The following is a 13,281-nucleotide window of genomic DNA, read 5'->3' on the forward strand; positions in this document are numbered from 1 at the left end:
TATTAAAGTAAAACCTCTAAAATGTATGTAGAAAATAACGTATTGGTATTTTCACATCCAAGATAGTCATTGAAGGTTAAGAGGAAGGAGGAGGTCTTATTTCTAATGTTTTACAAAGGAAATCTAGTACCAAATACCATACTGAGATTATATAATATTCTTGTCATGTAAATTTGTTGAAGCTGTTAAGCTTGTACAGTTAAAAAAAAGTATGTGACTTCATAAAGTCTGTCAAAGATAATCATAAAACAATGAAGCAATCATTTAACCCAAAAACCAGTCCCCTCTAAATGGAATGTATCTTTTTCATTCAACCAATATTTGGCTCTGAGACACTGGCTACTGGGAGGCAGTCAGGGAAGAGGCACGATCGAGCAGTCCTGGCCCTCAAGAGGCTCCCCATCTTCTGGGGGAGTCCGGACACAGAGTAAGCACTTACAAGTACAGTATGGAAGGAGCTTCTCCTCCAGGGAGCTAACCTTCCATAAGAGGTGAGATTTAAAACCGTTTTCATTGTCACCCTATGCATTACAAAGAGGAGGGGAAAGCCTAGGCAAGAAATACAAGAACAACATTTGAGGAAAGGGAGTGCTAAGATAAAACCTATAGCTTTTAAAGAAAGCCTGTGCACAGCACATGGAGGGCCGAGATTTTAGGGGTTGTCAAAAAGCAGCTAAAATTTTATTTTTACTTAATCCTTTGTTTATATACCTAAATCAGAAATTAAGCCAAAAAGCATGAAATGAGACCTCCGAGAACTCATATCCTACTCTCAAATAGCCAAAACTATTTAAGACCTAAATGGGGCAGATAAAAAAAATATCTCAAGAGCTTTAACAGCTCAGGGGATATATACATCAAGCCTCTTGTTTTATATTCAAAAAAGTAGAAAACTGGGCTAAACATATACCTCAGAATGTATGTAAAATAATTTGCATGGGTTAGCCTCACCCAAACAAGCTCACTGCTTTGACTACACCCTTATACTGGCCCTTCATTATATCATCAGGGGAAATTGTGTATCAAGAGGGAGGAGTATGGGACACAGATATCTCAATATGTTCCTTTAATGGGGGTTAAATTTTTCAGAGTCAAATAGGACTAAAAAGTCATAGCAGTGGGATAGAGTGCTGCTTTGTTTTAAAACATGTGCTTTGTCCCTTGAGAACCTTTGGTTAGACTTTTTGTTCAGTAAGCCATTTCATTAAATGTTCAATTCCCAGTCTAAGACCTTCACTGACACACGCAATAACATTCTTATAAATTAAAGTCAACTATAAGTCCTCCCTCTGGTTTTTCTTCTGTGCTTTGTAAATATATACATCTTTTTCAGGATCATAGTGAACCTTACTCACAGTAAATTGCCTCTCCAGCATCGCTAAGAAGTTGTTGTCCCGTTCATAGCGAATTCGGCAAGCTAAAAGAATCACGGAGCGGTTGCTACTGAGATGTTCCAAAGTCTTCAGAAGATCTGCGAATGTTTCTTCTAAATATATGATATCAGCTCCAAGTATCAGGTCAAATTCTCCAGGTGAATAACTCCCCAAATTTTGTCCCCAAGTCAGCTCCTTAACAACAGCTTTGGGTTGGATATGGGGAGGTAAGTTGGCTTGAACGTTTGATTTAAGAAATTCTAATGCTACTTTCCGATCCGTGATAGTCACATGAGCACCTAGAATGTGGGACAGAGAGACAGTTATGTGCACATCAATACAGGGCGGGGGGGTCAAGTTAAACAGCAGGGTGAGTGTCTCTAGTATTCCACCAAGTACCCAGAGGATCATACCCTTCATGGATGGCTGCAGAAGAACAGAACAATGACCAGTAGCTCCTTCTGCACTGCTCACTGGCAAACATGAACCTTTGAGTTGCATTTCTGACACACCTGTTTGCTAAGCTCTGCTGATAAAATGCAGAGTCCCAAATGACAAGCTGAAGCTTCTGAATTCTGCAGGCAGAGCTGGCCCACTCTCCACAGGTGTCTACCACTATACTTCCTTCATTTGGTCATGATCTTCAAGTCAGTAGACCTGAGGCTAAAATGGAATCCACAGAAGAAAAATCTAGGAGCAAATAATTATGAAGATGACAAGATACCCAAAACAGGGGAAGGCCACTTTCTGGAGTCTAAGCCTTAAAAGGAATCAAGGGAGGGCGCCTGGGTGGCTCAGTTGGTTAAGCGACTACCTTGGGCTCAGGTCATGATCCTGGAGTCCCCCCCGGGATGCTCAGCAGGGAGTCTGCTTCTCCCTCTGACCCTCCCCCCTCTCATGCTCGCTCTCTCATTCTCTTTCTCAAATAAATAAAATCTTTAAAAAAAAGGAATCAAGGGAGAGATTAATTGGCTATTACAAAATCCCAGTCCACATCTGCTGTTAGGAAGCAGCATTATGTATTTTGTGTGTGTGTGTATAATTTTTGAAAAGTGGTAAACTTAGAAATTACTCGATTGTATCAAAGTACTATAGGTTAAAATGTGAGATCATGTTTTCTAAATGCTAAGTTTCTACATGCGGTGTATAGAATTAATGAGGCAATATTCCGTTAATATTTCTTGTGAGTTGTTTACCATGAACCAGTAAACTGGTAGTTTACCCTTAAGGTCAAAGAACCACATAAGGTTGGCCCTGAAATACCTCATCTGCATTGCAGTAACAATATAATATGTGTAATCCTGTTTAGTTTGGGCCTTGTAAATTCTGAAATTTAACATTGTGATTCATTCTTTCATAAAATGACCTCTCATTTGCACCCTTCTTTAGTTGGTAATCTTCATTAATCCCCCACGGGACTCCAGTCCAGCGATATCAAGCACCATTTCAGTGGCAGCTCAGACTGATGTTTCTCATCTTGACTTGTAATGTTAGGACACTATGTAATTCTACATGACGTTTACAGTCCTAAGTGTGATACTGAAGAAAACACTCAAGCTGTTAGATTTTACAAGAGTGCTCCTACCACTTTGACCATTCAGTGCTAGACAGCATGCTGCCCGATGAGCAGAATTCCGAGATACTTCTCATCTCTCCTGATAATAAAAAAAATCACAGCCTTTTCCTGGTTTGACTCAGAACCTTATCTCTGGCTTTCTTAACAATCTGCATTTGCGGGCAATCCTGGAGTGATCTAGTCTTTTGCATATCATCTCGGTGTTCATTTTAATACTTCTTACATGTAGACCTTTTCAATGCCTGTCTCGGGTTTCTGAGGCTACTGCTAACCAGCTAGGGGTTCCAGGAGTTTTGCCAGGATCCTGATGTGAGTTGGCCACTCCCCTGTAACATCTGTCAATTGTACAAATAGCCAAGTAGCTACCATCAGCCAAGGGACAAAAGCCCCTGCCCTCACAGAGCTTACATTCAAGTGAGGAGCCAGGCAGTAAAAGGAGTTTTTAAAATGAGAATAGTCAGTACTCATTTAGAGATAAGGACTAGGGGGAAAACAAAGCAGGAAAGAGAGATGTGAAATGTCTGAAAGTAAGGGAGGTGGGGCTGACATTTCAGACCAAATGAAAAGGGAAGGCCTCCCTGAGAGGGGGACTCAGATGAAGGTCCGGAGGAAGTGAAGGTATAACTGAGTGCGTCGCACGGGGAACAGTCTTCCTGGCAGGCAGAAGAGCAAGTGCCAAGGCCTACAGGGGGGCAGGTGAGGAGGCTACCGTGGTTGGAATGAGTGAATGAGGAATGAAGTAGTAGAAGATGAGGTCGAGGAAGTAACGGGCAGGAGGCAGATGGCCTCTGCAGGCCTCACAGGTCACATTTCAGAAAGGCTTTGGCTTTTTTGGAGATGGGAAGCCAGTGGAGAGTGCTGAGCAGAAGTGCCAATGATTTCAGGCTTTAACAGAATTTGTAGCAGTAGGTCAAGGAGTCGTGTGAAGAGGTCACCACAATGACCCAGCTGAAGGAGGCGGGTGGTTTGCCCCTTGCTCTAACCACCCCAGGCCAGCTCCCAAACACACCTGCCCAGGAACAGCCTCTCCTGAGAAGCACTCCCCCTCACCCCCCACTCAGGTTTCATCACCCAGATGTCATCCCTGCACAGGGCAGCTCTGTCTGTGGTTTCCTTTTGGGTGTTTGTTTAGGGAGGGCCATGGAAAAGGTCTTAGATTTCTTTGAATCTGTCAGTTTCCTTTGAATCTTTCTTCCCCTTGTGATTTGGGGAACATATAGATCATTTGCCCTGTAGTTTCCCACAATCTGGATTTTGCTGATTGTACCATTTGTGTAGTTTAGCATGTTCCTGGCTCCTCTGGGTCTCCTGTAAATTTGAGTTTACTTTTTTGAGCAAGACTATTTCAGAGGTGGTAGCGTGTTCTTCATCAAGATGTATGCAGGACCTGGTAGGCTCTATTTTTGTGATGTGAGCAGGCACAAATACCCAGTGCCCAGATCTTTAATTCACTAGATTACTTCTGCATTTGTTTGTTGAGAAATCTCTATAAAGGGAAGTTTCTTTCAACTACTATTTGGTTACTCATTTTGTACAGAAACTGAATAGGATAAACTTTGCTCCTCCCTCCCCTTTTATACACCAGATTCCAAAGAACTGGTTTCTAAGCATCCTCGAAAGATGACTAATTGGGTTTATTTTGTTGCTGTTGTATCATGAACTCATGGATTAAACATATTTGATATATTTAAATCCAGTGCCATTATCAATATTGATGTTCAAACTGTCCCATCTTTTGCCAGTGGACTTTTGACACAACACCATGTCATCCTTGTTAGCTTCCTTGCTATCTGGTATAATGAGATATACTGGGTCATCTTATCTATTTCCTGCTACAGAAAATATATTTCCATTACACAATTTCAGCCACTTAAAATTTTTTTGATTTTTTTTCTTCTTTAGATAGGAGACAGCAAGTTTGTAGGCTGATGGGAATGGTCAGTTGGAAAGCGGGAGGAGAAATGATTATGCGGGAGAGGGGCTTGGCCCGTGCAGGGCAGACCCTGCATGTGAGAGCATCCCACGGAGGGCAAAGGTGGAGCCGGTGGGCCCAGGCACGGGAGAGTTAGAGGCAGCGTGGGAGGCTGCAGAAGTTCTCTTCTGCCCGCTGCAATCTCCTCAGTGAAATAAGAAGGAACGTCACCAGCTGGGAGTGTGGACGGGACGGAGGAGCTCAGCAGAGTAAAAGGGGAAGCAGGATGGGGCTGCTCAGTGGCATCACCTGCCCCCTGAGGTTCCTGAGCCACGACGTGAAGGGAGACCCCACAGCAGCGTGCTGCCCACAGCCACACGGGGCTACACGGACACGGGCCTGGAATCAGCCGAGTGCTACCCTACACCTGCTATTCAGCCTAGCGAGGAGAAGCAAGGACGGGCAGAGTGCCCAGGGATGTGAAGATGGTGAAGAAATGACCCCCTGGGAGGCTTGTCCTGTGTGTGGAGGGCGCAGCAACATTTAGCCCATGACAGACTCATGGGAGCTGACCCAACACGACCACATGGCCCTCGGCCACTCACTCAGTAATGGAGAAAGAACGCATGAACCCCTACCATCACTTTAGTTGGTACTTTTGTAAGCAACACCTTACTTTATTCGAACATGGGAGCACATACTACGTACTAGAGACACAGATGAGCAAAACAATCCTTGGCCTCTAGGAGCTCAGTCTCAGGAGGGAGAGAGACACAGAAGCACAACTATGACACAACGTCGGAATAAAATATGGAGATGCGGTTGCCAGGAAATGATGTGGTCACAAAGGAGACCCTCTTAGAGAGGGGCAGAGGTCAAAGAATTCGGAAGGAAGGGAAATCTGAGCTTACACTGGGAAGATGTGGCATTAACCAGGGGAAAGGGGTGAAGAAAGGGCATTCAGGGCAGAAGGGACAGGCCAGAAGCCACGGATGTGTCCCTGGAACCGCAAACAGTGCAGCCGGTCTGAAACAGGAGCCCGAAGAGTCAGGCAAAACGGGGTTAGAACCTCGTGAGTCTTAGGCCGTGGGGAGGCACAGGGCTTTTTGTTGTTGTTTTTAACTAGGCTCCACACCCACTGTGGGGCTTGAACTCATGACCCCGAGATCAAGAGTCACGTTCTCCACCGACTGAGCCAGCCAGGTGCCCCGAGCACTTCTGCAAGGAGGATGGCCTACTGGGAAGTGGGTCTGAGAAGACAAAGCAGAGGCAGAGAGGTGAGGCAGTGGGGATGCGCGTAGTATCACGGAGGAGACAGATGCTGAGGGCTCCAGCCAGGCCAGGGGGCACGCAAAGGGAGAACTGGAATCAAGAAACTGTTAGAAGACAGATGAGTGGGGCTCAGGGAGTGAGCTGGGGCTGAGGGAGCAGGTCAAGCCGCCGCTGGCTTGAGTGATGACTTGGGCGGCCACACTAACTCAGAACAAAAGCAAAGGATGATGAGTTTGCAAAAGGAAGAGTTCAAATGTAAACACACGTTCTGTTTGAGGTGCTGAGAAATAGCCAGGCAGAGACACCCAGCCTTCAGTGAAACACAAGTGGAAAGCTCAGTGGAGACTCACACACCAGGAGTACAGAAAACTAAAAGACAACTCTTTCCTGAGCGCCATATTTTAAGACTGTTCCCAGACTTGGTTGGCATCAAATCACCTCAGAAGCTTTTAAAATCCAGATTCCCTAACCCCACCCCAACTTACTGAACCCTATCTTAAAAATGAGATAGTTTTTTCTAAGAATAGTTTCCACACAGTACAAAGAGATTTTCAAATAAGAACCAGGGTTTAAGAGTCAGAACTGGATTCCAATTCTAACTCCAAAATCCATGAGCTTCGTGACCTTCGTAACCTCTATCAAGCCTTCATTTCACCACAGAGAGCGCCAAGTGACCCACCCACCACACAGGGGCACGGTGAGAAGGACCTGGAAACTGCCCACTAATTAACAGGTGTTGTTTTTTTCTTTTAACAGGAAAATCTCATCACCCATTATTAAAGTTCTGCAAAGAACTCACCAGGGTTTTTTTTTTTTTTTTTTTTGGCTTTTTAATATAATCTGTCTTTTCCTTCCTCCCCCCTCAGAATTAGAATGGAAGCTTCCTCAGAAGGCAGGGATCCACAACACCTAAAACCAGGCCCGGCTTTTGGTGGGTGTTCCCTGAATTCAGGAATAAATGACTCAGGTTATGGAAAATGAAAATACTTTAAAAAAAGAGAATGATCAACATCTAACATTTCAAAATCATTACCTATTCTAGTTCTCACTGCCTCCTTTCTAAAAGACTAACTTTTTCTTTACTCTCAGGTTTCAACCTCCAAACTAACACCTAATATTTTGCAGCCACAACAAATAATGGGTATGCAAATCACATAGCACAGAGAGGTACACACGATGTAACGTTGAATGAGACATACAGGTGTGTATGTATGTCCATATACATGTGTGCACACATACACACACACCTCTATAACAATGAATTACAACTATGATTAAAAATACAGATGGAGGTGGGGCCCCTGGGTGGCTCAGTTGGTTAAGCGTCTGCCTTGGGGTCAGGTCATGATCCCAGAGTCCTGGGATCCAGCCCCGTGGCAGGCTCCCTGCTCAGCGTGGAGTCTCCCTCTCCCGCTCCTCCCTGCTCGTGCTCTCTCTCTCTCAAATAAATAAAATCTTAAAAAAAAAAATACAGGTGGAGGAAAAAGAATGGAAGGAAATACACCAAAATGGCAACAGTACGTATGTTGCAGAATCATGAATAATTAGGACGTTTGATGGGTTTGTCGTCCCCCTTCTTTATTCTGCTTCTAGCGCTATTTTTGAAATAGAGTGACATCATTTTTGTAAAAGAAACATTACTTTTCATAATCTTCTAGTTTGTCCAACTCTTATTCCAGAACTACTTGAGTATCTACTGTGTGGAAGTGGTGTCTGGGGCCAAGGACACACAGAGTAAGGTGCAGTCCCATGTCTCAGGAGCTTCAGCGGGCCAGGACAGACAGACACAAGGAACCATCACCTGTTACAAAATGTGACACAGCTGGGGCACAGGTGGTGAGCAGACCAAGCGCTCTGGGGAGAAGAAATCAGGCAGCAATGAATTCTGTGTGGCAGGAAAGGATTCAAAGAGGTGACAGGGAAGCTGGGCCAGGAAGCATGCATCCCCTGTCCCGAGCACAAGGTCTGCGGTTCCGTTCCAGCCGCTCCCCAGCCATCCATCTTGTGAGGCAACAACTAACCAGTCCCTCTCTCTGCGCTCGTCTTTGAAGAAGCTCATCTCAGTTTTCCCCACCCCACAGACCCAGATTTCTAGATCACAAACAGAAATACTCAGAGGGGCAATCAACATTTATTTGAGCATTTGCTTTGTGCCAGTCAATGAGCTAACCGCTTCCTATGCCTGATCTCATTGGATCCGCACGTGGCATGAACTAGTAACTCCATTTTATAGGGAAACTGAAGTGGAGAGATTAAGCAAGTTGCCCAAGGTCACAGAGCTAGTAAGAGTTAAAAGAGGTGTCAAAACCAAGTATAACTCAGGGCGCCTGGGTGGCTCAGTCGTTAAGCGTCTGCCTTCAGCTCAGGTCATGATCCCAGGGTCCTGGATCGAGCCCCACATTGGGCTCCGTGCTCCGTGGGAAGCCTGCTTCTCCCTCTCCCACTCCCCCTGCTTGTGTTCCCTCTCTCGCTGTCTCTCTCTCTCTGTCAAATAAATAAATAAAAATCTTAAAAAAAAAAAAAAAAACAAGTATAACTCTAAACCTATGCACTTTGCCAACTAGTCTCTCTACACCAGCTGATGCAGCTGTGCAGTTCTGGAGAAACAGAAGAAACCTCATTTCCCTTCCAGGTAACTCCTCTCACATCAGCAAAGTTAGTGTCAAGGAAAGATAATAAAGAGCCACAGTGTCTGACAAGCCTGTTGTTTGACTCTCAAGTCGCCACTGACCAGGACTTCACAAAGGGGCTTAATCTCCCAGAACCCCAGTTTCACTGGCAAAATTAAAGTTAAAAATAATAACTAACACCCATGGAGATATTATAAGGCTAACAAAAGGCAGTGTATGAGCAAGGGCCTCATCGGTGCCTGTAAGGGCTATGGTGTGAGACAGATGGAAACCTAGATCCCCACCACGCGGCCCCTGCTCCCCATCACATTTGGGAAGGCAACATCTAAACAGAGAAAGGAATACTGAAAAAAAAAAAGTTACCAGAAAGAGGACACAATAAAGGAGGGGTTTTCGTGGGTCCTCGAGTACCTGTACACTATGTAATGGAATTCCAGCTCCCGACCACCAAAGTGTGGTCTGAGTACCAACAGTGTCGCCATCGTCATCCCCTGGGAGCTTGTTAGAATTGGAGGCTCTCAGGCCTGACCCCAGACCTACAGAAGCTGAAACTGCATTTTAACAATACTGAAGTGATAAATGTTATATATTGTGTCTTAGAAGGTGGCCTATCCTATCATTGGGTAGTTTGAACTGCATGAGCCAGAAGCTATAGAAAGGAGTCAACAAAGAATAATAAAATAAAAACAAAAGCTTCAGGGCACCTGGGTGAGCATCTACCTTCAGCTCAGGTCCTGATCTCAGGGTCCTGGGATCAGCCCTGCATCCGGCTCCCTGCTCAGCGGGGAGCCTGCTTCTCCCTTCCCCCTGCCCCTCCCCACTGCTCATGCTCTCTCTCTCTCTCTCAAATAAATAAATAAATCTTTAAGGGAAATAAAAAAGCTTAAAAATGCTCTAGGCCTAAGTTAATGTGTGCATACCAAACAAAAAAAATGAAAAACCTTGATATCAATTCAGGTCTGCATACTGTGAATACAATTTTTTTTAAAAGATTTTATTTATTTGACAGACAGCGAGAGAGGGAACACAAGCACGGGGAGTGGGAGAGGGGGAAAGAGGGCCCCATCCCAGGGCCCCATCCCAGGACCCTGGGATCATGACCTGAGTCGAAGACAGATGCTTAACTGACTGAGCCACCCAGGCACCCCTGTGAATACAATTTTTAAATATAAGATGTCAGTACAAACTACAGCAGGGCCGACCCTTCTTAGAAGAGAAAAACCAGCCAAGTTTCCTCAGCAAGGGAACTATAGGAATGAGACTACCTGCTCTACCTGCGTCACAGGGTCAAATCCAATAGTGTATGGGAAGGCCCCTAAACTGTAAAAAAACTGTGTGTGAATATGAGAATTCTCTTTGAACTGAAAGTTGACTTCAGATATTATTGGCATAATACTGAAGGGGTCAGGAACCTAATTCAGACAACCTAATTGTCTCCTCAACTGCAATTCTAATTGCCCAAATAAATGTGTTTGCTTAAAAAAAAATAAACTGAGGAGGGCAAAGCAGTCTCTCATGAGAAGTATAAATAACAGGATGAGAGCAAGAGCAAGAGAGAAGAAAGCAAGCAGGCTTGCTGGAGTTAAGGGCACCAGCAACCGACTCATAAGCACAGGGCACAGAAAAATCCGGTAAGGGGGAAACTAATATGGGTCTGTATCAAGGAAACAGCACTCACACCTCACAATGAGTTCCACTCATAAAGGAGTGAGCCAGCGAACGGCACTCACCCAGCAGGGCAGCCACTATGCCCACCAGCCCAGTGCCGGCACCCAGCTCCACCGTCGAGCAGCCCCGGAGTTCCACAGCTCCCATCTCCAGATACGTGGAGAGAACGACAGCCTGAATCAAAGCACAGCGGGATGATCCAAGTCAACAAGTGCTTTAGGAACCCAAGGGTTTCCGGCCGACTTCGCACTAGCGGGAAGACAGGACACACCTCTCTCCCCGCTGCAAGGTTCCAGTCCCAGGTTGGCAACACGCAGAAACTCAGCTGCTGCTGGGAGCGGACCCCCTAGAGCGGGCACAGACACTGCAGCCTCAGGCCCCACGAGCTCCCTCCCGGGGACAGTAAGGGTCAAGGACACTGCCCACACAACACAGGGTACCTACCTGCTCAATCTGGCAAGCTTCACTTCTTACTCTTTGGTATATGAATTATATCTCAATATAAAGCTGTTATTAAAAATAAGTAAATAAAGACCAGTCTTATAATCCACTGTGGTTGTCTGCAGAGGCCCAGTGGGGTACTCACCGCGTCCCAAACCACCGCCGCCACGCCCAGCTGTCTCCAGTCCTGCCGGATCTGGATCGTGTGGTTCGCAAAGGAGAAAGTGGCAAGGGGCTTGTGAAATTTCTGCAACCCCACTCCTGCTGTCTCCTCATAGGGCACCAGGGCCATTTCGCCTGCACTCGGCTCTCTCGGCTCCCTCAAAGCTGTTGGGCAAAAGAAGCCTGCGTGACGCTCTGGCCAGAAAAAAATGCACTCTCTTAAGTAGTCCCAGATGCTTTTTAAGGCCGTTTCTTACAAGTTCAAAAGAAGACAACGGGGGGGGGGGGGCTTTGTCTAATTCCTTTTTGCACGGCTCTTCCTCTTCTGGGAAGGGAAATTTAGTTCTGAATCCATGCCACACGAGGTCTTTGGGAAAAGAACCCACAACCGTAGGACTCCCGCAGGATGCCCTAGGCACTCTGCTGTGACCGCTGGGTGAACTGGAGCCGCGGGAAGAGTGAGCGTAGCGGTGCTGCTAGCCCAGGGCCGCAGTTAAAGTCATGCTTTCCGGGCCCGTCTAGACTGCAGCTGCCACCCGCTGAGGTCGGCAGGATAGTGTTGCTGTTTTGTTTTGGTCTTCCTTCCACCCCCTCTAAATTCAGTGCGTTCAACACTGACAGCCGCGGACCCGAACCTGCACTTGGAATGAGTGTTAACCGTTTGATTCTCCGGCTTTTTGACACGGTCGCAGCTCCATCTCGCCCAGCCTGGAAGCGAAAGACACTCTGGGACCCCAAGTCGCCACCGAGGAGAGCGAGAGCCCAGGTCCCGGGGCGGACTCAGGGGTCCGGCGGCTCGGAGGCCTGCCCTGAGTCCCCCAAACCCGACCCCCGGCCCCCTCGAAAGGGCCGACAGGTACGCACTCACTTCCGGCGGGCCCCAGAGCTCCGGGAACCCGCGGGGGTAGGAGTGGGGGGGTCGGGGACGGATCCCTTAGCCGTGCGGGTCGCGCCCCACCCCGGGAGTGCCGCCCGCTTCCCCGAGCTCTGGCCGCCCCCGAAGCGTGGCTGGCGACGCTGCCGGGCCCGAGGTGGGCCTCGCTTCTACTTACTGCTGGGGAGCCAGCCCCGCGTGGCGCGCCTCGCTTTCCCCGCCCCGAGCGCGGCCGCCGCAACCTCCCGCCTTAAAGGGCCGGGGGCCGGGAGCCGGGAGCGGGCCAGGCACCAGCAGCGCGGGCAGGCGGCGGAGGTGGGCGGTGCGCGCGCCCGGAGACACGCGTTTCCGGTCCCTCCTACCGCGGACAGGTGTTCCCAGGGCGCTGCGGGGCGCGGGGTCGCAGGTGTGCCGGTGCGCGCCGGAGGAGGACGCTGGGGGAGAGGAGATCGGGCCTCCCTCCGCAGGGTCCCCAAGGTATTCGGGCCGCCAAATCAGGTTCCGGGACTCCGAGGGCAGCGTGGGCGAGGAGCGCGAGGCGAGCGAGGTGCGGAGCCGCGGGCAGGCGCGCGGAGAGGGCGCGAGGGGTGCTCTGGCTGCGGGTGAGGGGGAGCCCACCAACCTGGCGCTGGCGAGGTTCTTGTGCTGGTTCCACTTCTCTCTCCCTGAGCTGGTTCTCGGACCCGCGCGCGCGCAGTGTGTGTCTGTGTGGGTTTGTTGTTTTTTTCTAATTTGTGTGCTTGCCTGTTTTTAGTGTTAAAGGTCATTAATTAACAGGTGTAGAGAAAGTTTGCTCCGAAGTAGACGTGGTCACCCATTCGTCCTCGCGTCACCAAAGGGAGGTCCGAAGTGGTGTAATCGCCACTTGGTGGCAATAGAGTAGGAAAAGTGACAAGCCCTTGTCAACTAGAGCGCGAACTCGGAGTCCGCACGCGGCGCCCGGGACTCGGTTGTGAAAAGCATCCCAGGGCAGCGGCAAGGCCAGGGGCGCGCGATTTAGGCCCACACCCAGGGCCGGGCGGTTGCTACAGACCCAAGGCCCTAATCTCGCTCCTCCCAGGGCGGGTGGTTGGCGCACCTGCCCTTGGGACCTTGTGCTTGACGTGAAACCCACTGACCCAAGCTGCCTGCCCTTGGAAAGCGCGGCTGGCGTGAGCACCCCACCGTGCGACCGCGCGGGGAGCGGCGGCGTCCTCTCCGGGAAAGTTCCCTTTTCTTCCCGGACGCTGACCCCCAGTTCCTCCCCCACCTGCCGCCGCTCGGTCCCGGTGATTCTCAGCCCCGGCTGCACGTTTGAATGAACGCGAGAGCTTTTCAACTCCCCCTCCCTGGACTCTGCCACTGGAAAGCCTCTGCTTGTGTGAGGCCACCCG

General features: G+C 48.5%; 1 protein-coding gene across 3 annotated transcripts; it reads right to left on the reverse strand.

Moving 5' to 3' along the window:
* On the reverse strand, nucleotides 1-13,012 carry METTL21A (methyltransferase like 21A). 3 transcript variants are annotated; one of them, XM_027591120.1, is made up of 4 exons: nucleotides 12,531-13,012; nucleotides 11,018-11,199; nucleotides 10,494-10,605; nucleotides 1-1,672 (listed from the first exon to the last, which is right to left on the reverse strand). In XM_027591120.1, the coding sequence occupies exons 1-4, from the start codon at nucleotides 12,673-12,675 to the stop codon at nucleotides 1,275-1,277; spliced, it is 837 nt and encodes a 278-aa protein (XP_027446921.1). In that variant the 5' UTR covers nucleotides 12,676-13,012; the 3' UTR covers nucleotides 1-1,274. The 3 variants fall into 3 exon arrangements, with proteins under 3 accessions (XP_027446921.1, XP_027446922.1, XP_027446923.1); XM_027591121.1 differs by lacking the exon at nucleotides 12,531-13,012 and adding an exon at nucleotides 12,087-12,215; XM_027591122.1 differs by lacking the exon at nucleotides 12,531-13,012 and adding an exon at nucleotides 11,670-11,776.
* Nucleotides 13,013-13,281: the final 269 nt, after the last annotated feature.

Source organism: Zalophus californianus, chromosome 3, assembly GCF_009762305.2.
Source record: "Zalophus californianus isolate mZalCal1 chromosome 3, mZalCal1.pri.v2, whole genome shotgun sequence".
Taxonomy (NCBI): domain Eukaryota; kingdom Metazoa; phylum Chordata; class Mammalia; order Carnivora; family Otariidae; genus Zalophus; species Zalophus californianus.